This window comes from Castanea sativa, chromosome 1 (genome assembly GCF_040712315.1).
Source record: "Castanea sativa cultivar Marrone di Chiusa Pesio chromosome 1, ASM4071231v1".
NCBI lineage: Eukaryota > Viridiplantae > Streptophyta > Magnoliopsida > Fagales > Fagaceae > Castanea > Castanea sativa.
This window is the reverse complement of record NC_134013.1, coordinates 54,186,388-54,212,015: the sequence shown is the minus strand read 5'-3', so window position 1 is coordinate 54,212,015 and position 25,628 is coordinate 54,186,388. Positions and strand designations below refer to the sequence as shown.

Below are 25,628 nucleotides of genomic sequence, written 5' to 3'. Positions count from 1 at the left end.
ATTCATCCACACGATGAAGATCAAGAAGATGCTTGGTTACAAAACCCTACGGTGCACATTAAACAGCAACTTCTTCACAAGAGAGATGAACTAGTGAAGAACTTTGTCTCTAGTCACAACTTGCTTGAACAAGGATTTCTCAATGCTTGTGAAACTTGTGAATACTTTGATGACCCTTAAAATAATCTTTTTATATGTCTAGGGTTAGGAGAAAAGAAGGCCCAAAGACACATCCACAGATTCTTGAAGTATTAAACACATCCTAAATCTACCCAAATACAAGTAAAGTGCATTTTGTCAAAGGATTACTCAATTACATAAAAGAATGACATATGTTCTAAACAAGTGAAACACATATGTTCTAACAAAATATTTTCTACTGACAATGATAATGCTTAAACAGTTCCATAAAGGAGAAATATGATAATGTGACTATAGTAAGAATAGATTAATAACAAGAAAATTGTGTTAGTCCTTAATCAACCATGACAAATGAATAGAAGATTAGTCTGCTAGAGGAACAAACTTGGCTTCTTGACAGATTCAAGTCTAAGAAGGGAACTGATCTCCAATGTGGGTAACCTTAGAGGAGGATCCTGCTGTAGAAATTACTCACTTTGGAAGATGGACCTAAGTGACTTGATCTCAAATTCTTGACTTGCTAGAGAGTGGGCTATTGAGAGGAAGAGAAGTGGGTAGCCTATTGGTATATGCTTTTTACTCCTATCACTCTTATTTTTCTTACTCACTTTCGGTTTCCTTTTCTTTGTTTTCCTTTTCTTACCTGTTTTTCCTTGTTTTCTTTCTTTTTTCCTCTTTGTTTTTCATGTTCTCTCTTGTTGCCCCCATTTACTGTGCACATCTATGGATTTTTATACTACCTGTTGTGAAAAGATTTATCATTTTTACCCCTAACTACTTTTGGCCTATTGTGGGTGTCCTTCCTGGATTGCCCACTGGTCTGCCTACTGCCCAGCCACCACCACTACACTGTGTTAGTTATGCCATGCCTCATTCCCAGAAAAAGTAGTTTTTGTTTTGCTTCCTACTTCTCTTGGCACTCCAATCCAGATAAAGGCTGGGTTTCTTTCTTACTAACCCTTATACAATGCACCTAGTGATTCTAGCTCAAGTTTGCCTCTTTTGGGTGGGATGTCATCCCAGCAAGACATTTCCCCTAAAAGAGCTTGAGTGGGAACCCAAAACAGGCTCCCTCTTCTCCCTACCGCTATACCACACCCTCTCTTAGCTCAGACCCATGGCCCACCTCCCCTATATTAGCTGGGTACAAGTAGATGGTGCCTGAGCCTTACGTACTCCACTTCCATATGAGTCCATTGCTTTTTGGGCGTTCATGCGTTTGCCATTGCCTACAGGTTTATCTGACTCCGCTACACGTTCTGGTGCTTGTTTAACTCTTGCGACGTGGATGAGTTCTTGGGTCTTCATTCTTTGCATCTCATTTCTTCTTTAGGCTGAGCATTGCTTCGGTGTGGGCTTTCTCTTCTTTAATTCGGCCCATGTCTCCTTTCACCTCTTATCCGTGGGCTGGCTAGTGCTCTTGCCACGCCACTGCATTGTTCCTGTTATGATATCATTTACCCTTACTTACTGTACTACTTCTGGACTTGTAGGCTGAAGTGTCTGCCATGCTAGTTTCATAGGTTATTCATTCATTAGGTTTACACTGCCTAGTATTCTTGTTGGGGCAATTCATACAACATCTTGGGCTTCCCCAACCCATTTTATTCGTTCGGCATCCTCAGCCCGTTTCATTCTTTCCTACTTCTTACATTCTCATAGGCTTTTGCTAAATCTTTTGGGCTTCCCTAGCCCAATTACCATATCTTTTACCTTTGAGTTTATTGGCCTTCAAACCAATCCTATTTACTAATTCCTTCTTTTGGGCTCCTCCAGCCTCTATTTGCTTTGTTTCTACTTCTTATGATTCCTATGAGCTTACTATTTCATTCTTTGGGGCTCCTTTGGGCTCGTTCACTTTCTTTGGGGTCATTTTACTATTTTGTAGGCCTGTGGAACATTATTCCTGCCATTCTGGTCCAATGGTCTTTACTTTGCTATTTTCTTTTTTCATCTCTTTCATATTGTTAGGCTTCTTCTGCCTTTGAGCCCTTTTACCAAAAAAATAGGCATCAACAACCTGTCACCTCAAGATTTTGATGTGGGATTGATCTTGATGAAGTTCAAATTTGGCTTAGACTGGGCTTGTTTTCTCTGTAAATTTCAAGGTGTCATTGGAATTGTTTCTCAAACAAATTAAAGCATTACTTGTTGGTGTTATTTGAGTAAAGAGTTAATGGAATAAGGATCCAAGGAATGAAGCTAATTCTAACCGTGGTGTAGAATTCTCTACTCGCATTGAACCAAATGATACTCATCAAATTCAAATTCAAGAAAATGAGATTGGTAATTGAGGAGGCAAGTTTCTACCTTGACCAAGATGGTGTAATGCATGTATCATCATGCATAGGCCATAGACTTCTTAAAACATAATTATTAATTATTTAATAAGTAATTTAATTTACTCTCTTCTTCAACATTTAAAGTTTTAAGCAAACATGTGTTGATGCCCACTTTGGCAGGAAGGCCTAATGATAGGAAGAAGCCCAACAATATGTGATGGGATAAAGAATAATGACTTAGCAAATGGAGAAAAAACCATTCAGCCCATATGGCAGGAATAATGATCCATAGGCTCGTAGAATAGTAAAAGGGCCTCAAGGAAAGCAAAATGGGCCCAAAAGAGCCCGAAGAAAGAAGTAGTAAACCTGTGGGCATTATGAGAAATGGAAAGCAAGCAAAAATGGGCCGAAGGAGCCTAAAGGAAGGAACTAAGTAAATAGGAATGGTGGAAAAGCCTATAAACCCCAAAGTAAAGAATATGGTAATTTGGGCTGGGAAAGCCCAAAAGACTTAGCAAAAGTTAATGGGAAGGAAGGATTGAAATGGGCCGGGGATGGTCAAAGATGCCCAAAGAAATAAAATTGGGCCAAGGAAGCCCCAAAGGAATAGAATGGGCCAATGAAGCCCAACACAGCGTAAGCACAAGCCCAACAATAGTGCTGGGCTGCTGGAACCAAATGGAAGAAAAGTGTACAATAAGCCCAAAGAAGGTTCGGCAGGCACAAGTCAAATAACAGCATGGCAGAAACAACGGGGCGACGTGACAAAGGTGCCAGCCGACCCACACAGAAAATAAAGGCTAAAATGAAGAAGGAAAGGCCCATGCCCAACCAAGACCCAATCTAGGGAGGACGCAAGGTATAAAGAACAGAAGCCTAATGACTCATTCATGCCACAAGAAATCAAGAATGAACAGCATAATGTGTAGCAAAGGCCAGATGAACCACCAGGTCATGGCAAACGCATGAGCGGCAGACAAGCCATGGACGCACATGAAAGTGGAGCACACACAAGGCACAGGTACCTAAATACAAGAGTGGTAGACTATGAGTTAGAGCCTCTAACTCAGAGGTAAGAAAGGGTATGGTCCAAAATACAGGAGTGGTGGGCTATGACCAAAATACTTCCAAAACCCAAAAAATGACTAAAATACCCTCGAAACCTAAAAAACGACCAAAATACCCCTGAAACCCAAAAAATGACCAAAGTACCCGAAAACCCAAAAAATGACCAAAATACCCTCAAAACCCAAAAAACGACCAAAATACCCCCGAAACCCAAAAAATTACCAAAATACCCTCGAAACCTAAAAATGACCAAAATACCTTTGAAACTTAAAAATGACCATAATACTTCCAAAACCCTAAAAATGACCAAAATACTCCCGAAACCTAAAAATGACCAAAATACCTCTGAAACCTAAAAAAGACCAAAATACCCCCAAAACCTAAAAAATGAACAAAATACCCTCGAAACAAAAAAAATGACCAAATTGCCCCCCAAAACCCAAAAAATGACCAAAATACCTAGAAACCTAAAAATGACAAAAATACCCCCAAAATCCAAAAAATGACAAAAATACCCCTGAAACCCAAAAAATACCAAAATACTCCTGAAACCCATAAAATGACCAAAATACCCTTGAAACCTACAAATGACCAAAATATCCCTGAAACCTAAAAAATTACCAAAATACCCCAAAACCTAAAAATTACCAAAATAATTCTAAACCCTAGAAATTTACCAAATAACCAAAAAATCTAAAAATTATTGAAATAACCCTAAAACAAAAAGATGACAAAAATGCCCTCATAACTTAAAAAATGACTAAAATACCCTTAGAATCTAGAAGATGATCAAAATAACCCCGAAACCTAAAAAATTACCGAAATTCCCTCAAAACCTAAAAAATTACTGAAATTCCCTCAAAACCTATAAAATGACTGGAAGACTCTTAGAACCTTTAATTTGTCAAAAATATCCTCGAAACATCCAAAATACCCTAAACCTCTATTTCGGTAATTTTAGATGTTTCAGGTGTATTTTGGTCATAATTTGGGTTTTAGGGGTTTTTATCGACCATTTTTTTAGGTGTTGGGGTTATTTTGGTCATTTTTTAGGTTTTGGGGGTATTTCGATCATTTTTTAGGTTTCAAGGTATTTTGATAATTTTTTTAGGTTTCAGGGATATTTCAGTTTTTTAAAAGGTTTTGGAGGTATTTCGGTCATTTTTTAGGTTTAGGGAGTATCTTGGTAATTTTTTAGGTTTTGGGTGTATTTTGGTAATTGTTAGATTTTTGGGGTATTTCGGTCATTTTTAAGATTTTTGGGGTATTTTGGTTATCGTTTTAGGTTTTGGGGTTAGTTAAGTCATTTTTTAGGTCTTAGGGTATTTTGATCATTTTTTAGGTTTCAGGGTATTTTGGAAATTTTTTAGGTTTAGGGTGTATTTTGGTAATTCTTAGGTTTCGAGGGTATTTAGGTCATTTTTTTAGGTTTTGGGGGGTATTTTGGTCATTTTTTAGGTTTCCGGGGGGTGGGGGTATTTTAGTCCCTTTTTTAGGTCATTTTTTAAGTTTAAGGGGTATTTTGGCAATTTTATGGGTTTTGAAGGTATTTTAGTCACTTTTTAGGTTACGGGGTAATTTGGTAATTTTTTTTGGTTTCAAGAGTATTTATTCATTTTATAGGTTTCAAAGTTATTTTGGTCATTTTATAGGTTTCAGAGGTATTTCGGTCATTTTTAAGGTTTAGGGGGTATTTCGGCCATTTTTTAGGTTTAGGAAGCATTTTGGTCATTTTTTGGGTTTTGGGGGTATTTTGGTAATTTGTTGGGTTTTGGGGATATTTTGGACATTTTAAAGGTTTGGGTTGGGGGGTATTTTGCTCATTTTAGAGATTTTGGAGGTATTTTGGTCATTTTATGGGTTTTGGGGGTATTTTTGTCATTTTTTGGGTTTCGGGGGTATTTTGGTTTTTTTTAGGTTTTAGGGGTATTTTGGTCATTTTTTGTGTTTTAGGGTTATTTTGGACATTTTTAGGTTTCGGGGGGGGGGGGGGGGGGTTTTTTGGTCATTTTTTGGGTTTTGGGGGTATTTTGGTAATTTTTTGGGTTTTGGGGGTATTTTGGTCATTTTTTAGGTTTCGCAGGTATTTTGGTCATTTTTTGGGTTTTGGGGGTATTTTGATAATTGTTAGATTTTGGGGATATTTTGTTCATTTTTTAGGTTTTGGTGGGTATTTTGGTAATTTTTAGGTTTCAGGGTATTTTGGTAATTTGATGGGTTTTGGGGGTATTTTAGTCATTTTTTGGGTTTCAGGGGTATCTTGGTCATTTTCTTTATTTTGGGATATTTTGGTAATTTTTAGGTTTTGGGGGTATTTTGGTCATTTTTTAGGTTTCGGGGGTATTTTGGTCATTTTTTGGGTTTTGGGAGTATTTTGGTCATTTTTTAGGTTTTAGGGGTATTTTGGTCATTTTCTAGAAATTTAGATTTTATGTTGTTTATTTAAATTTTAGATGGGTTTAGTGGGTATTAGTGAATTTATCCATTTAGACCCATCTAATTAAATAAGCAAATGAGTCTTTACTCATTTAACCCAAATATTCAAATGGGTTAGGTTAAGACTTATCTAAATAAGGTAAGTAATAGGTGGGTTCATGGACATGGATAAAAATTGTCACCCTTAGTCAGAGGTAAGATAGGGTATGGTCTAGTAGTGAGGAGAAAGGAAAAGCCTATTCTAAGGTAGAGCTCAAGCTTTTTTGGGGAAATGTCCTATTAAGATGACATACCATCTAAAGAGGGAAAGATGAACTTGAATCACTGGGTTCATGCCATACGGGTTAGTAAGAGAGAATGCCCACACTAATCCGGATGGGAATGCCATAGGAATGCCACAGGTTATAAGAGAGAATGCCAGTGGGTGGTTTGCGAAGGATGCCTATACCAAGACAAAAGCAGTTAAGGGGTAAAACAGGAAAAAAATTGTCACGGTAGGCAGTATAAAAAGGGGCCTTTGCTGTGCACGGTGAGAAAATGGGAGGCACGGGTGACAGAACAGAAGTAAGGAAGGGAAAAATAGAGAAAAGGAAAGAAAAACGCGAGAGAAAAACATGAAAGAAAAATAGAGAAGAAAAAGAGAGAAAGAACAGAGAATGTGTTAGTAGGCATGGACCAATAGGCTATTTTATTCTCTCCCTCTAATAGCCCGGCTCTCTCTCTCTCTAGTAAGGACTAAGGAATTTAAGGATAAAGGCATCTAGGCCCATTCTCTCAAAGTGGGTAATATCTGTGGAAGGACTTCCTTGTGAGGTTACCCACATTGAAGAGGTTCCCTTCCTGGACTTGACTCCATTGAGAAACCAAGCACGACAAACTAACCATTTTCCTTTTCTTTCTCAGTGATTAAGCATTAATATTATTTCCTTGTCTTTTACTGTTGTTATTAACTCTTTTTTGCCATATTTATATCACTACGTTACCCCTTATTTTTGTGCATTTGGTTAAGTTTTTTTTTTTTTTTTTGGTCTTTGGCTAACAGTAAGTGTATTCTTCTTAATGTTTTCGCTATATTACGTTTGTCTTCTGTAACTCTTTTGTAACAGCATCCTCTACTGTGGGTATGCCTCCAAGCTCATAACAGAAGGGTCTTAGCTTGTGCACAAGTTGGTTTGGGATGTGTTGTAGCCATGCCAGTCCCAACTTTCCTACCTAGAATCAATGTGCTGTGACGTGGTAGGAGACAGCCCAGCCTAAAAGTTACAAAAAGGCCCACCACAACATGTATACTCACATAATTTTGACATTTATTTAAATTTGAGATGTGATAATTTCTAAAACATTCATTTAATAATAGATGGTTATGACTTACAAACTCTATGATGACGAGGAGTTCTAAACAATCTTATTCTAAGATTATGTATCTTTTTAAAAGAGTATTATTAAGAAAAAGACACAATATAATAGTCTTTTAATTTTTTCTTTAATTAAATGACATGAATTCCTTAACTGAATTTTAATTTCCTATTTTTTATGAAGCCTAAAGAACATAGTGAATACAAAATCATGCAAAAATAGCAAGAATAAAACACGAAATGTCTATCTGAGGACTGCTAAGAAAAAAGAAAGACATAAGGAGTAATACTCACAATTCTATGAGACAATTTTATTTATAGATGTAGATTAGATATTATTAAAAACCATCCGAGGGTATTTTTACATGAACAATTTTTAAATATAATTATACTTTTATATTTTTCAAAAAAATTAATAAAAATTAGCTAACCGAAATACATTAAAATGACAAAAATATCAACCACAATAATACAAACTGCATTCTCAAATAAGCCAATACTTGCACTTGAATTAGATATAAGCTTTTATAAAAGAAAATATACATCCAGAAAGTGATGACCACTAATAGAGACAGCAATCTTGTGTCAATTAAGGCTTAGAAAGGGTTCCCTTAATCACAGTGACCGGACATGAAGCATTTGTCACAACGTACTTGCTCACACTGCCAAGCAACACCCTGCAAATCACATAACCCTTTTTAGCTTTAATCAAACAGGTCACAACAAATTAACTATGCACCTTATTCATGTATATATACACACACACACATACACACATTGCTCAGCAAATTCAATATTTTGAAAAGTTACATGGCCAATAAAAGGTTAATTGAGTTTTATATATGATCCACTGGCATTGGTATTAAACTTATTATACTAAGCAGAATGTGATCTTCCATATGAAGAAGAAAACCTAATAATAAACTTCCAGAATACTTTCCCCCTCAATTTTATGCACATGTCAGATATGCAATTAGATGTTTGATGAGATCTTTCATAGGATTCATTTACAAATCAAGGTTTTTTTTCCTTAGATATGTAGGGGGAGGGAGGTGTGTGTGGGTTCAAACTCCTGCTCCTTTTAGAACCACTTGAATTATCCCTTATACCCTGATTTACAAATCAAGGTTAATCCATACACCGATCTGGTTTACATTGTTATGGCTACTACAGATTTTTTAATAGAAAAATAACATTTAATGTATCCCTTAGTCTTCATTAGGACACCAACTAAAATTTTATCTTCCTTTTAACATAAAAATATTATAAGGACGCCTATGTAAAATACTATGCTTGCAAAATTAAGTTGAAATTAAAATCTGCTGTTTTACTTTTAGTGTTCCATTTTATACTTTATCAACTATATGTTATATATCTTTTTTTTTTCTTGCCAATTTAAATTTTAGTTACTTTATAAGAAAAAAAATTAAAAAAGGTGTAGTAAGTTACGATTAATGAAGCATAAAGTAGAATATTTAGTATGAGATCAATACTTTTTATTCATTAGTTTGGTTTATTAAAATTTTAATCAATTTAAACGGCCTCAACATCTTTATCAATTGGTCCTCTCAATCTAATTAAATGATTAATTGCCTTATGAAAAAAATAATGATGTTCTTAGTAATTCTAAAAGATTCATTTAGATGCAAAATTAAGGAAAATTATTATTTCACATTTCTTGATATACACTTTGTACACATGATGTTCAAACTTCACATCAGATGTCTAAATTTTTCAAGAATATTTACATTTAAGACAGGAAATACTTCTTCTCAAAAAAAAAAAAAAAAAAAGACAGGAAGATACTTGATGTGTATGGAGAGCATATACAAGGCCAAACTATGTTTTATCCCTAATATAGTTAGGTTACCACTTTGACTAATGGAAATGGCTATTGGTGAATGATCCTGAATTCTCGAGTAAGCGGTGATAAAAGTTTACCTTTTGATAGCGCCTAGACCCCTGCTTCCAACAACAAGTGAGTCGAGCTTGAGATCTTCTACAGCATAGCACAGCTTCTCCCTTGGATCCCCCCAGTAGACCTTGGCCACCACCTTCACCTGTTCCAACACATACAGTCACACCCATGGCTATGCACAGCTAGCAAAACTTTCATGACAAATATGTATATATACAGCATGAAAGCAAATAAAATCAATACCCCTTTGGTCTTTGACACTGCATCAAGAACTTCAAGAACCTCTGGATCATTTGTAAGTCCATATTGCTTCGAAAAGTTAATCTCCCTAAATTCCTCAAGAGGAACTAAAGCTGCAAAAACAAAAACAAAAACAAAAAAAACAAAAAAACAAAAAAAGGAAATAGGGCTATGAGTGTTTACTATACACATGCCAAAGAGTAGTCATGAACAAAGATTATGGTAAAAGGTAGAGACGTGATCCAGTGTCCTCGAAAAGTTCCTTCCGGGTATGATCAGATTTGGGTGGCTGGACATGGATTAAGATGATACGATCCCCTTCCTCCAATAAATTATCAGTAGCCCATCGAAGTGCTGCTTTGCTGATTGGAGAGTAGTCCATTCCTACACCAACTGTACGAGCTTTTCCCATCTCGAGCTTCTGTCTCTCTTTCTTTCTTTCTTTCTCTCTCAATAATGAAGCTGCAGGCTAGAGCTTTTGAATTAACAGTATTGGCTTGCCACACAAAGTGTACTTATGCTGTTTGTTTGGATTCGATAGAATGAAGGAGAAGGTTCTTGAAGGCACTAGTGGGAACCCGTCATTGATACATGTAACAGATGCTGAAGCTAAGTACACATCTTTATTCCCTGATGATAAGATTGTCTCATATCAAAACCAGATAAGGAAAGTAAAGGAAAGCAATTTAGCATAACGCTAATACTTCTGCCTGTTGTATTGTTAAAAAGGACAGTATAAAACAGGTGTGCCATCTTTAGTCAATTATGTGATTCAAGTAGTCCTTTCAATGCACAGCACATCTACTTTACTTTGTTAGATACTTTAATTTTTTTCTTCCCCTTTTTTTTTTATGTGCCTCAAATTATAGGCATTGAGTTTTTTACTGAAAATTTGAGTCTTTTTTCCTTTGTGTTGTGTTGGGCTCAAGTGAGGTGCCACGTGAGAGAGGGTCTTAATTTTAAGATGAAAATTTTGATGACTAGTGTTGCATAGCATAGGATTGACTAAAAATTGTCTGATAAAAAAAGAAAAGAGAGACTATTGGAGAGGGAAAAATAGAAAAGAAGAGTTAAAAAAGCAGCTTGCTGCCTACCTTGCACCTATGTCAAAGTTTGAAGGGCAGGTCAAATTAATTGAAAAGGAGACAGAAGAATCAAATTAAACCTTGAGCTGCAGAGCACAAATTCGATTAGTCTCTAGAAGAATCCACTTTTTCTCTGGAATAATATAATGAAAACAAGCGGCCATAATGCCGATGTTTTTTAAGGGAAAATTTCAATGTCAAGGTACAATTAGTCGTTGTCAAAACCATTGCATGCTTTGAAGCTTCTGAAAATTATCATCTTTTTTTTTTTTTTTTTTTTGATGAACTTCTGAAAATTTTCATCTCAGACTATTCTCAGTGTGTGTATATATATATATATATATATATATTCATTTCAATGTTTGAAATTAAATATTAAAATTATGTTAAATCTTGTAGTCATTTAAATTTATTTAAATTGTAGATAATTATTTTGCAATTGTAAAATAATATATAATTTGTTCTCTAAAATTTATTAAAGATAATTTATTCTCCCTAAAAATTAAATAATTTCTAAAATTATTTCATCTTTCTATCTCTACTAATATATTATTCTTTTTTTTTTTTTTGGAGAAAGTATTATTCTATTATTTTGGGTGTGTTTGATTGATATTATTCTTTTATGAGATGATCCATATTCTTCTAAATTACGTTATATTTCTTAAGTTTTCAAATAAATTATTTAAGTTCCTCATTCTCTTAAAGGAGATTATCATGATAATAAAAAATCATAATAAAATTGCACTTAATATTACTCAAATGACAGGCACACTCAAATGCATAATCAATATTGTGTTTTGATATAAATTCAATTCTCGCTTCCAAAATAATTATGTAGTATCTCAAACAATAATCAAACCAAAGTTATAAAAGGGAGAGAGTCTACTTGTGATGTGGAACTCAATAATTTTAAAAAACACAATAATTTATCAACTTAAAGTAGAGTTGCAAGAAAGAATGAAAAATCAAGAGAGAGAGAGAGAGAGAGAGAGAGAGAGAGAGAGAGAGTAATCACTTTTTCAAAAGAAAATATTTACAGAAAATAAAATGAGAAGAAAAAGAGTAAAAAATATATATATATATAACATAAACATCAAATCATCCAAGTCATGCTATGTAATAGAATAACATTATACTATCTTTATAATGCAATAAGTTAACATTTATGAAATGAAAGAAAAGAAAAAAGAAGATAACTTGAAAATACAAAACTAAATCTCGCCAATCTGAAGTAGAGTTCTAAATAATACAAAAATTCATCATTCTAAAGTAGAGATGCAAAAAAAAAAAAAAAAAAATCCACCAAAAATAAAAATAAAAAAAATATTAGGAGAGTGAGAGAGAAATAACCTTGTGTGTGAGGGAAAACTATAGATAGAAAGCAAGAGAGAATTGCAAATTTATAGTAAAAAGATGAAAATCAGAAGAGCCAAAAATAAAGGAAGAGTGATATTAAGGGATATCAGTGGAGAGATGAAAAGGTAAAAGGAATGGGAAAGGTTAGAAAGAGTGTAACAATAAGTTAGAAAATTAATAATAAGAAAATATTTCATAAATAAGAAAGAATGAGTTGGAAGTAGGTGGATGATGTGATATGACCGCTAATGTAGCTCAACAAAACGTAGCAACAATAAATGCTATATTTTAATTTGTAGATATATATAGATATAAATTACTCTATACCCTATTTCTAATAAGCTTTGTTTTGATTTAAGGCTCACATTTGTTGACAGATACAATGACATCATTAACCCAACTCAATAAACCTTTCTTGCATTATTATAGCGATTCTAGAAATTTCACCCAATTTTTAATAATCCCGATTTCTTCAGGTCTTAAAACCATTTTTACGTCTCTCCTTCTATGTAATAAGAGATAATCAAAACCATGTGACATGGTGGAGTGTTTTCAAGTGCGAAGAATTCGTAAACCTTGAAAACCCACCAAAAAGGATCTTCACCTTTAAATTTCGATAACCCCATGAAATTTTGATGAAGTGCAACGGATTCATTCATCTCGAATTAACGGTTTTGATACCACTTTTAATGAACCTTCCGAGTTTTAAAAAAAGTGAATGGAAAAAAAATAATGATAATTAGTGAAAATTAACTTGATTCGAGGTAATTACCCACCAAGAGTAAAGCAAAAAGAGAAGAAGAGGGCTTTGAAAAGGAAGTATAGAAATTTGCATTGATCATATAGAAAGAGTTACATGATTTTTACAAGGTTTTATACTAGTGCCTATTCATGAAACTTATCAAGAAAAGTTAAAGAACGACCAACTAACTTGTAAAACCAATGTGTAACTAAGTAGTTTGCAACCAATTATCTATGCAAGTATTGCTCTTCCACTTTGATCATATCCATTAATTCACATGCACTATGTGTCATTCTAATGGGTTGGACTTTGGACTAGGCTCGGCTTGGGTTCATTACAATCATTTGTGCATTTCCTAAGAGGTCCAAATCTCCTATCTCACTCTTCCTACTCCACTGTATACTCCACAAATAAAAACATGCTACATGTCCATCTAATTTATTGTGTCCAAATCTCCTATCTCACTCTTCCTACCCCACTATATACTCCACAAATAAAAACATGCTACATGTCCATCTAATTTATTAAATGCTAAATTTATGCATTCTATTATTTCAATTTCCTAAAATAAATAAATAAATAAATAACCCATCAAATTTAGGTAATTGAAATAATAGAAGGCATAAATTTAGCATTTAATAAATTAGATGGACATGTGCCATGTTTTTATTTGTGGAATATATAGTGGAGCAAGAAGAGTGAAACAGAAGATTTGGACTCTTTCATATGTCCCTCACAACTCATAAGCAACGTGGCAAACTACTATTACTCTCTCGATTCGGGAAAGATTGGTGTATGGGGAGGTAATATAAGCTTTCATAAAGCAATTTTCTTATAACACCATAGGAAAAAAAATTGTCAAAAACACATATGATCAGGGGGAAAAAAAGACTCAAAACTTAGGAGAAAGAAAATATATTTAATCCCAATAATGGCAATGTTGGAAATAAAGGAGAGATAATACCTTAATTTTCCTTGGAAATTACACAATTTGATTTTACCAAAAAGAGGTGGCAGAGATGAGGCGTGGACCAAGTCACTGTCTTAAGACAAATCGTGTCGTCTACTGTATATCCGATGTAGTTAAACAAATAGTTTCTACACGTTGTCCCTATGATACAACAACCCAGCCACCTTTATTGATTATCCTTGCGAGCCTACACTGCTCATAGGATATAAGCTCTCTATAGTACTTTCTTTTTCCAGAAAGTTTTGTAAAAGATAAAATATTTTTGTGAGTGGTAAGAAGCAATAGATGGTAAGTGTTTAAGACAATAAAAAGTTGTTTTTGAAAAGTTTGCAGTTTTGTAATTCAAAAATAAAAATGTGTGTCTGAAACTTTTATTTCTTTCTATATATATAGAGCCAGACATGTTGCTTGTCCTTAGCCAAAAAATAAAAATTTTTGCTATCTTTAAAACTTTAAATGGTCATAAAATTATTGAAATCAATGTATGATGCAATAGCTTTCTTTATATATATAAACCGGTCAAAACCTTTTGCCAAAGTATATACGTTGAGGTGAGGTAAGTTAATAGACAAAATCAAGTTTGTCTTTTAGTGTCATAATGCCATTAAAAACAAAATAACAGCCCCTAACGTGGCTGTCCTTTAGATATCAAATAATACTTTCTATTGAAACTTTGACTATACACAATAATTACAACCAAGAATAGAAAGCAATATATAATGCCATAACCCATCAACGGTAAATTATATAAATATATAGTTGTACAATATCTGATACTTTCTATCTACAACGTTACTATTAAATATATTAAAAGAAACGTTTTAAAGCAAAAGTTTATAAAGGAAAGTATACTAAAAGATGATAATATATGGTATTAAAATTCACCTTAATTTTCAGAGATTTCTTAATTAAAATCATTGACAAAAGCTATTCAAATTTTGAATTATATTTGAATTTCAAAATTTAGCAATCAATGTATCTGACATTAAGGAATAATTTATTTCCTCAATTCACATAAATGAGTATTATAATATATATGATATTTTTTATAAAAATATCCAACAATCCCCAACTTATTTTTATAAAAAATAAATAGGTGAATATATATAAGAAAATTCTCTGGGTTAAGTAGAACATTATGCATAATGGGAGTGCCAATGGCTTGAACCCTCATTTAGTGTTTTAGCAACATTGTTTCAAAGTTAATAGTGAGCTAAGTCTTGAACTATAACTTTTTGTATGGATACAAAACATTACATCACACACATAATATTCCAATACTCTACTACAAGCTTCTAAGCCAGCACATTACGGCCTTGTGCTTAATCCCAGCATCCATGAGCTATTTAGAGAACTAGCCCCATTCTCAAAGGAAGCGGCCTCACTTCCATGCTCACTTAGGTGTAGCTATCAAGGATGTTCTTGTAACTCTAACATCCCATTCATAAGAGCTATAGTCCACATTAAGAGTTTTTTTTTTAATAAATAAAAACTCATCCTATATAATGTTACAAGATACATGCATGCACACCATAGGGAGGGACATGAGTATTATTACTCATACATATATTTAGAGTCTGTTTGGATAGAACTTATTGCTGAAAACTGAAAACTGAAAATACTGTAGCAAAATAATTTTTAAATGTGTAAAAAGTATTGTTCATGCCAAAAATTACTGTTCATTGGCCTAAAATCACTGTTCATGGTCAATGAACAGTGACAGGCACGCTGGAAAAAAAAAATCCAAAACGTGGACGCTGGATGTTGAATCCAAACGCCCTCTTAGTGCATGTCAATCAAACTACTCTATGATTAGTTTTTCCCTTTGAACCTAGTTCTTGGGATCTCCAGTCCCTAGGTAGGGTATCCTCATAGGTAGTTTATTTTTCTTTGGGCTTAAGTCCCATCCCCCTCGATGCTATCCAGATCTTTTGTCTAGCTAGAGCTTTAGTTAATGGATCCGCAATATTATCATTTGTACTAATATAATCAACATTTATGGTGCCATTATTTATGTATAATCTCACAGTATTGTGTTTTCTTCTAATAGATCTGGATTTACCATTATAGTATTTATTGCGCACTCTACCGATAGTGGCAGTACTATCACATTGAATTAAGACGGGTGAAATAGGTTTTTCCCACATGGGAATTTCATATAATAAATCTCGTAACCAACCTACTTCTTCACTAGCTGAAGATAAGGCAATTAATTCTGCCTCCATGGTGGATTCAACAATAATCTGTTGTTTTTTAGATTTCCAAATTATTGCTCCACCACCTATTGTAAATACATAGCCAATGGTAGACAAAGAATCACCTGATAAGGTGTTCCAACTAGCATCACTATATCCTTCAAGAACAGCAGGATATTTTTTATATAGTAAACCATAATGCGCAGTTCTTTTTAAATATCTTGTTAATTGAGTCATGGCATTCCAATGCTCAAAATTAGGTTTGCTAGTAAATCTTGCTAGAACTCCTACGACATAAGAAATATTAGGTCTAGAACAATCAGTAGCATATTTAAGACTTCCAATAATACTAGCATATTCCTTTTGATTTTAAATATCATTTTCATCTTTAGTAGGAAAAAGATGCACATTAGAGTCAAAAGGAATACTTGCAGGTTTACAATCAAAGTAATTATATTTTTTCAAAAATTTTTCTATATAATGAGATTGATCTACAAATATGCCATTTGAAGTTCTAGAAATTTTCATGCCAAGAATCACATTAGCTTCTCCTAAATCTTTTATATCAAAGTTATTTTTAAGAAGCATTTTGGCAGCATATATAATATCCATATTAGGACCAAAAATTAGAAGATCATCAACATATAAACAAATTATAACATGAGCATCATCAAAAGTTTTATAATATATACATTTGTCACTTTCATTTGTTTTAAAACCATTAGAAAGCAAACATTGATCAAATTTAGTGATAGGAGAAAAAGTACTGAAAAATCAATATATTCTTTTTGTTTAAAACCTTTAGCTACAAGCCTTGCTTTGAATTTTTCAATTGATCTATCAGGTTTTAATTTTCTTCTAAGTACCCATTTACATCCAATCGTTTTACAAACTAGAGGTAAATCTACAAGTTTCCAATTATTATTAGAGATAATAGAATCCATCTCATCATTGATGGCTTCTTTCCAAAAACCTGAATCAGGAGAAGATAAAGCTTCTTCTAAAGAAGTAGGGTCACCTTGTAAATTATACACATAATATTCAGGACCAAAAACCTTTTCAATTCTAGGTCTTTTACTCCTCCTAGGTTCAATCTCATATTCATTAATATCTTTTGACTTAGATGTTGAACATTCAAAATTCTCTTATTGTTCAAAACCCCCCACTATTTTTATTTTAAATGGAAATTAATTTATTTTCATGAAAAATTGCATCTCTAGATTCAACTATTGTATTATTATCAATATCAAAAAATCTATAAGTTGTGCTATATAAAGAATAACCCAAAAATACACATGTAGAAGCCTTTACCCCAAGTTTAGGTCTTTTAGGGACAAGTAGCCTCACATATGCTAAGCAACCCCAAACTTTGAAAAAAATTCAGATTTGGTTTATATTTTTTCCATAATTCAAAAGGAGTTAAAAAAGTCTTTTTATGAGATACTCTATTCAAAACAAAATTTGCAGTTAAAACAACTTCACCCCAAAAATATTTAGGAGCCCCAAAACTAACAAGCATAGCGTTAGTTAAATTTATAAGAGTCCTATTTTTACGTTCAGCTACTCCATTTGAAGATGGAGAATAAGGGGTAGTAGTCTTATGAACAAAACCAAGAGATTGAATATAATTATTAAGACCAAGAGTATCATATTCTTTTCCTCTATCAATTCTAAACCTTTTAACCTTTTTATCAAAAGTATTCTCAACTTCTTTTAAGAAAATTGATAATTTTTCAAAAGCAACACTTTTATTTTTCATAAGATAGACATATGAATATTTTGAAAAATCATCTATAAAGGTTATAAAATACCGATTACCTCCACATGTCAAATGTCCTTCAAATTCACAAATATCACTATGGATAAGCTCTAATAACTCAGTATTTCTTTCAATTGATTTATGATGCTTTTGAGTGATTTTAGTCATGCTACAAATTTCACATTTTTCAAGTTCATTTTCAAGTTTAGGAATTAAACTTAAACCACTCATATTTTTCATATATTTATTATTAATATGACATAATCTACCATGCCAAACATTCACACAAGAAACAATATAAGCAAAACTTGAATTTTCATTCATCTCAACATTAAGTTTAAACATGTCATGACAAGCACAACCTTTGCCAACAAACATGCCCTTTTTAGAGAGTACATATTGATCAGCCTCAAAGACTTGTTTGAAACCAGCCTTATTCAACAAAAAAACTAGAAACTATTCTTTCTAATGTCAGGAACATGAAAGACATCTTTGAGAGTGACTTCTTTCCCAGAAGTAAATTTGAGAAGCACCTCTCCAATACCCACAACTTCAATGGTATGAGAATCACCAAGCATAATTTTCTTTTTATCATCCAAGATGGTGTAGGTCTTGAACCAATTTTTATCATAACAAACATGTCTGGTTGCCCCAGAATCAATCCACCACCCTCCTAAGCCTTCGAGAATATTAATCTCGGTAACCATAGCCACAAAAGGCTCTTCAATGACATTGGCTTGAGCCATAGGCCCATGTTTTCAAAAACAACAATTTCTAGCCGAATGTCCAGGCTTTCCACATACAAAACATGCATAGTTGCTATTATTAGGGTGGATGCCATTATTTGGACCATTATTAGGATGACGCGTTTGGTTCTTTCTTTGATTAGAGTGGGTCTTATGTTGAGGCTGATTTCCATTTGGCCTACATTTGAAGTTTCTTTTCTTAGGTCTTACATAGTCATTATTTTTTGCATTGGCTTTTGGCATGTTTTCATTTGAAGAGATAAAATTTACCTTAGGACCATTTGCTCCATGGAGTTCAATAGCTTTGTCTTGGTTCCTTGCCTCTTCTTCCACTCTCAAACGGGTGATAAGGGATTCAATGGAGAGTTCCTTTTGCTTATGTCTCAGGACTTTGGCAAACTCCTTCCAAGATTCAGGCAGCTTGTCAATGATGGCTGAAACTTGCATTTGTTCATCTACTCAAATGCCTTTAGATCGAACATCTTGTGAAATCATTTGGAGTTCATAGGATTTTTCCTCCATGGACTTGCCTTCAACCATCTGAAACCTGAAAAATTGGCTACATGCATATTTCTTAGATCTAGCTTCCTCTGTATCATAATAATCATACAAATCATCAGAAAGACAATTATGTAAATAATTTCTACAACAAAGATGATTTTTTATCCCATAACATCTTTTTCATGTTGAGAAAGTTCTTCTTTAGTCAATTGTTTAGATTTCTTTTTCTTTGGTTTTTTCTTAGTTAACACATAAGCCAGATTCAAGAGAGTATGATAAAATAAAGTCTTTTGTATCCACCTCTTAAAGTTAACACCATGAAAGTGTAATGGCTTATTAAGATCACCCACTCTAGAGGAATTAGACATAACATTACCATTTTCCAAGGATGATTTTGTGCTCTCCATGTCAATTTGTCTCAAATTGTTGGAAATAAAGGAGAGATAATACCTGAATTTTCCTTGGAAATTACACAATTTGATTTTACCAAAACGAGGTGGCAGAAATGAGGCGTGGACTAAGTCACTGTCTTGAGACAAATCGTGCCATCTACAGTATATGCGATGTAGTTAGACAAATAGTTTCTGCACGTTATCCCCAAGATACAACAGCTCAGCCACCTTTGCTGATTATCCTTGCAAGCCTACACTGCTCGTAAAATATAAGCTCTATACTTTCTTTTCCTAGAAAATTTTGTAAAAGATAAAATATTTTTGTGATTTGTAAGAAGAAATAGATGGTAAGCGTTTAGGACAATAAAAAGTTGTTTTTGAAAAGTTTGCAACTTTGTAATTCAAAAATAAAAATATTTGTGTCTGAAACTTTTATTTCTTTCTATGTATATAAAGCCAGACATGTTGCTTGTCCTTAGCCAAAAAAAAAAAAACATTTGTTATCTTTAAAACTTTAAATGGTCATAAAATCATTGAAATCAATGTATGATGCAATAGTTTTCTTTTTATATATATATATATATATATATATATATATATATATATAAACCTGTCAAAACCTTTTGCCAAAGTATATACTTTGAGGTGAGATAAGTTAATAGACAAAATCAAGTTTGCCTTTTAGTGTCATAATGCCATTAAAAACAAAATAACAGCCCCTAATGTGGCTGTCCTTCAGATATCAAATAATACTTTTTTTTGAAACTTTGACTATACACAATAATTACAACCAAAAACAGAAAGCAATATATAATGCTATAACCCATCAACGGTAAATTATATAAATATATAGTTGTAGAATATTTGATATTTTCTATCTATAACGTTACTATTAAATATATTAAAAAGAAACGTTTTAAAACAAATGTTTATAAAGGAAAGTATATTAATAGATGACAATATATGGTATTAAAATTTACATTAATTTTCAGAGATTTCCTAATTAAAACCATTGACAAAAGCTATTCAAATTTTGAATTATATTTGAATTTCAAAATTTAGCTATCAACGTATCTGACATTAAGGAATAATTGATTTCTTCAATTCACATAAATGAGTACTAGCCTCATCACATGCACTTCGCGCGTGCGATGAGGATTTTTTTTTTTTTTTGGATTTAGTATTATAATTTTTCTTTCATTACAATTTGAAAAAATAGATAGGATTTTTTTTTTCAAAGAGAATAGGATTCATTTTTCAATTAGAAGCTTTTGTGTGTTTATCCAAATCCAATTGATGATGTAATAGTTATCAAAAAAAAATTGATAATGTAATAAATCCAAAAAAAATGATAATATAATAGTTTAAAAAAGAAACATGGGATAGTTTAGTCTGACACTTTTTTTTTTTTTTTAAGTGGGATAGTTTTTCCTTATTGTATTGGAGGGGTAGTTATTTTCTTTCAAACGTGAGTAGCGGGAAGTTCTTTTTTTGAGAAGAAAAGTGGAGAACTTTTATTGTACACGTTTCTTTTTTACGAGAAATTCTATTCAGAAAATGTGAGGAAGGTAAATACATGGGTAATTTTTTAAGCTATTGAGTAGAAGTAGGAATTTATTAGAAGTAAGAAGGCATTTTAACGTAGAAGTAGGAATTTATTATTTTTTGTTAATTTACTATTTTAACCCAATTTTTAAGTTTTAGGTAGGGCTATTTTTTACAGTAAAAAAAAAAAGTAATAACTAACTTTCTTTTGTCAATTTACTGTTTTAACCTCATTTTTAAGTTGTTAGTTAATTAATTTAGGGGTATTTTTAACAATAAAAAAACAATAACTAACTTTCTGAATCCTCTTAATATATACAGATTAGAATAAATATGATATTTTTTTATAAAAATATCCAACAGGCAACAGGCAACAAACTTAAAAATTTTGTACAACCGTTTCTTTTACACAAAAATTATTCAGTGTTTATAAAGTACCATATTAGCATTGTTTAGTATTCCTCTCATCCAATAAAAAGATGTCATGTATTTTAAATTAATTAACCATACATTGAACTGAAATCCGGATCCCTCCACCAGATGTGGCTTCTAACTAATCACCTCGTCCGCCGCCGGTAGAGCTACGACAGCTTTCAATTTCTCTGCCCAACCAACTCCAATGACTTTGACTTTTAAATTTGAACTCCACCAACGACCAGCCGCCGTTACTTTCGTTAATGGAAGTTTTGAGAATATGATGAAAACTTCAAAGAGGTATTGCCTTTCAAAGCGAAGCCGTTCTTCTTAAACCTCCTAATAATTTTACCAATATGAATGCAGATAATTGCCTCAGAAAATTGAACTCTGTCTCTATAATATTGTAACTAATAATTGATCGCTATAAATGAAATATACAAGAAGTTGATATCTCTGTTTATCAGAAGGCAAAAAAAATCCCAAACTAAATAAAGCGGAACTTGTTATCACACAATTTTAAACTTTGTCTGCTTTTTCTCTTTTTGCTCAGCAACCAAACTCTATCTACAAATACCATCAATACTTCATAATATATACAACTCAAATAACATTAAAATATACAATAAAAAATATACAGAAAGAACAAAAACCAATATTTTTTCCTTTCCTTTCCTGCATTTTCTCCTAAACGAAACACCATATCCATGCACACTCTTAAGTTATTAAAAAAAAAAAAAAAGAAGGTAAATTACAGATTTCACTCTTTAATTTTGTCCAAAATTCAATTTAGTCCCGTAACTAAGATGGAGACATGCGGTTGCTCCACCTCTATTATTATCACAACATTCTCTTGTACAAAGCAGTATATTGAGCAAATAACCGGATTCAAGGTGTAATTAAGATTTAGTCATGCACTTGTTCCACCTTGTTATTACAGTACGACACAAAATGAGTTATCAGTAATCATTTTATTTCATAATAATTATAACCATAACACTACAACAAGAGAAACATGGAAACTTTATTCTAGCTGTCTAATGCTAGCTTCATCATTATTATGCATGGAATATTTTCTCAAGATAATCAACCACCTTCTTGTCCAATTGGAAGGCCTTGGTGAGAATATCAGGTTTAATGGGAGGATTAGATCCAAAGATCGCGTCTGCTATTGTGATGGCCCCAGGATTTTGGCTATTGAAGAAAGCAAAGGCAACAGCATTGGTCTTTCCTATGTTGATCTGGAAGTGAATGAGAGCAATTGGTAACACAAAGACATCTCCTGGATTTAAAAGTTTGGTGAAGAGGCGGTTGTCAGGGTCGGAAGTCACAAAGCCCGCAAGGAGAGTACCCTCTAAGACTAGTATAAACTCAGTGGCTCGAGGATGAATGTGTGGAGGATTTAAGCCATACGGTGCATAGTCAACGCGAGACAAGGCAACAGCTAGAGTGTTGAGGCCTGCAAGGTTATCCACGTCCACATTTGTGACAGCCGTTCCTAGTTGATTTTCAGTGTTTCCAGGAATATCTAGCCCAGAGAAGAAAAAATCTTCCGGTGTTGCAAGCAGTGGGTCCTTGCAGAACTTTCCATTCACAAATACTACACAAAGAAAAGTTTGTTACTGTCTTGAGTAAGTAAGACATTACTATAAAAATGGTTGACTATATTTCATGATAAAAACAAACAAAAAAATCCATGCAGATATAATTTCACCTTCGTATTGAATTAATATTTAAATTTTTTACACAAACAAAATCAGAGGTTTGAAATGAGTTCAAACTTAAGAATATAATATATATAATACTAGTAGTATAATAAGAGTCTAAAATTGTATACCAGCAGAATCGGTATTGTTAATTGCAACGCAGAAATCTTGCAGAGGACTAGGGTCATACGCAAAAGCAAGGGTGGATGCCAAAGCCAAAAGGGCCACAGTCACAAGGTAATGAACACCTTTCATCATATTTGAGGCTATCTTGACCTTTCTAGTACTTTGTATTCTTGGTGGGGTGAGGAGTGAGGATTGGAACATGTGAATTTATAGAGGGGAGTCAGTGATGAGTGAACTGGTTTTTTTTTTTTTTTTTTTTTTTTTTTTAATAAAATACTAATGGCCTGTTTGGATAGATAGGGGAAGGAAGGAGAGTAGAGTAGTATTGGCTAAAAATGAGCTAATTTTGTGCTAAATCTACTTTACTCCCCCTTCCTCTCCTTCAATCCGAACGGACCATAAATATTTTTAACATGCACACAAAAGGAGAGGAGAGAAGGTTTTTTAAAGAAACTTACAGTAGTGTATATTCGAAAAAGCATAACTTTTAGATACACAACACATACTTTAAACCTCTTAAATTCACATTCATTTTTGCTCCTTTGGAGTAGTTAAGAATTAGTAAGTCATTCATTTTTCAACTTAATATTAATATCTAATGGAGGAACCATTCTTTAACCACAAATACATACTAGAAACTAATCAAAGTGGGCAACTTATAGGGTTAAACTTATTGCACACGCTATTTTACATAGTTTTCCACATATGAAAAGTCATGATTTCAATTTTTTTTTTTTTTTTTTTGCATGTATAAAACTATGTAAAATAACTCGTGTGAAATAAATAGTAGATACTGCTCCAATATCAATGCCATTCTACAGTTCAATTTCTTTAATTCTTTGCTGTATGGATTTCAAGGCCTCTTTTACTCTATACATCAAACATCACTTTTTTTTATTAGTGATGGTACTAGATGATTTTAAGTATTAATTCAAGGTAAGTTTAGACGTTCTAGAGTCAACAGTGGGAGTGCTTCGCATAAATTTTCCGAATCCTATGGTTTGACTTAGTGAGCGTTTGGATACAGATGATTTGGATCAACGTTTGCATTTGGCATCTGTCAATGGGTCCCAAGCACTGTTTACGGGACTTACAAACCTCTTTTTTCAGCAAAATTTTCATTAAATATGGATCCCACGACACTATTCACGCATTTAAAAATGATTTTGCTTCAGTGTTTTCAGTTTTCAATAATAAGTAGTATCCAAACAGACTCTTAGGGTTGGTTTGGATACAGCTGAAAACTGAAAACTGAAAATATTATAGCAAAATAATTTTTAAATGTGTGAATAGTAATGCGAGACTCATTTTTAATAAAAAAAAGTTGCTAAAAAGTGCATAAACAGTATGTACACAGTGCGTATCTTGTTAAGTTAATCTTCTTTTCGCTGATATAAAAAGTGTCGGTTGGGTGTCTAATGGTCTTCAAGTCCACCAACTACCAATGTATTTGGTATATATTAATACATTATTGGCTTTCCCATCTCTTACTTTTCTCTCTTCAAGTTAATGGTGTATTTAGATTTCTTATGGTTGTGGGCAAAGGAATAAACAATTGATTCAATTCAAACATATAAGTTATAGTTTAAACAATAACATATATATTTGAATTGAATCAATTATTTAGTATACGTTGAAGTTGAAGATTTCTTCCCATTGAGAGATAAAAGTCTATTCTTTGTATCTTGCAAGTTTTCCTTAGAAGAAATCAGAAAACAAAAATCACGTTTGAACATTTCGTACTTGTTGCCGACTCCTAAACTAGTAATTGGGAGAAATTATCTGCTACACTCGAAGGACCACATCAATCATGCATAGTGATCCACTCTATCACACTCACCTAACGTAGTAAGGCTATATATCGTTCTAACTTTAACAGAACCTTGAAAAATTAATCCATTAGAAGTACAGAAAACGTCTATTTTATTGCAAGTATATGGTTAATTTCTTTTTGTAGGTTGCATGCCTATTTAAGGGCTCCAAAAAAAAAACCTTATTTTCCATGTAAAATATTTATAAATTAATCCCTTAAAAACAACTAATACTAAAGACATAAAATCTAAAATCTAAATTTTTTTTAAATTACATGAAAATATCAAAATTTAATAAATTATAAAAATGAAATCCTATATTTTGTCTTGCATTAGATCCCTCCACTATAATGAAACTCGACCTCGTGTTTTCATTCAAAAATTGAATTCCTCCACTCTAAATAAAAAGAGATTTTTGAATACTTCAAAAGATAACATTTCCTAGATGAAACAAAAATTAGATTCAAGTAACAAGAGAAAGGTTTACCGTTCCTTAGCCGGAAAAATATATGGCCATAAAATAGGGATTAAGCATAACATAATTAATCGGGTGGTAAAAAACACTTTAAATTGTTAATTTATCACTAGTTCATTATCTAATGGATTTTCCCATTATATTACTCCATTTGATGGACGTGCCGTAGGAGTAGCTCATTTCCTTTCTAGGCGGAATCGTCCAATAACTTGATTCAGTTTTGAAACTTCTATCCTTGAAAAACAAGACAAAATCAATTAACAAACTTCTATCCAATAACATAAAATTTCTTCTCATCGGCCTTATTGATCTTCAACATCAATTAACAAAAAATCAAGACAAAATCAGCATTTTCTACTCCTAGA

General features: G+C 32.8%; 2 protein-coding genes across 2 annotated transcripts; both read right to left on the bottom strand.

The window, feature by feature from the left end:
• Nucleotides 1-7,765: 7,765 nt before the first annotated feature.
• LOC142621843 (universal stress protein PHOS32) lies at nucleotides 7,766-10,197 on the bottom strand. Its single transcript, XM_075795211.1, has 4 exons — nucleotides 9,678-10,197; nucleotides 9,444-9,553; nucleotides 9,224-9,342; nucleotides 7,766-7,959 (listed from the first exon to the last, which is right to left on the bottom strand). Exons 1-4 carry the CDS (start codon nucleotides 9,850-9,852, stop codon nucleotides 7,872-7,874), a joined length of 492 nt encoding a protein of 163 aa, XP_075651326.1. The 5' UTR covers nucleotides 9,853-10,197; the 3' UTR covers nucleotides 7,766-7,871.
• Nucleotides 10,198-22,007: 11,810 nt separating this feature from the next.
• LOC142622441 (germin-like protein subfamily 1 member 7) lies at nucleotides 22,008-23,152 on the bottom strand. The gene is made up of 2 exons (XM_075795904.1): nucleotides 22,983-23,152; nucleotides 22,008-22,745 (listed from the first exon to the last, which is right to left on the bottom strand). The coding sequence occupies exons 1-2, from the start codon at nucleotides 23,107-23,109 to the stop codon at nucleotides 22,204-22,206; spliced, it is 669 nt and encodes a 222-aa protein (XP_075652019.1). The 5' UTR covers nucleotides 23,110-23,152; the 3' UTR covers nucleotides 22,008-22,203.
• Between the last annotated feature and the right edge of the window lie 2,476 nt (nucleotides 23,153-25,628).

Bases quoted from the DNA above. Each gene is read 5' to 3' on its own strand.
- LOC142621843 (XM_075795211.1), bottom strand. From the start codon at position 9,852: ATGGGAAAAGCTCGTACAGTTGGTGTAGGAATGGACTACTCTCCAATC. The intron at 9,343-9,443 runs GTATTGATTTTA...GTGTTGGAACAG, and splicing joins CAGTGTCAAAGACCAAAGGG to GTGAAGGTGGTGGCCAAGGT. The intron at 7,960-9,223 runs GTAAACTTTTAT...TGTGATTTGCAG, and splicing joins GGTCTAGGCGCTATCAAAAG to GGTGTTGCTTGGCAGTGTGA.
- LOC142622441 (XM_075795904.1), bottom strand. From the start codon at position 23,109: ATGATGAAAGGTGTTCATTACCTTGTGACTGTGGCCCTTTTGGCTTTG. The intron at 22,746-22,982 runs GTATACAATTTT...TTCTTTGTGTAG, and splicing joins TAACAATACCGATTCTGCTG to TATTTGTGAATGGAAAGTTC.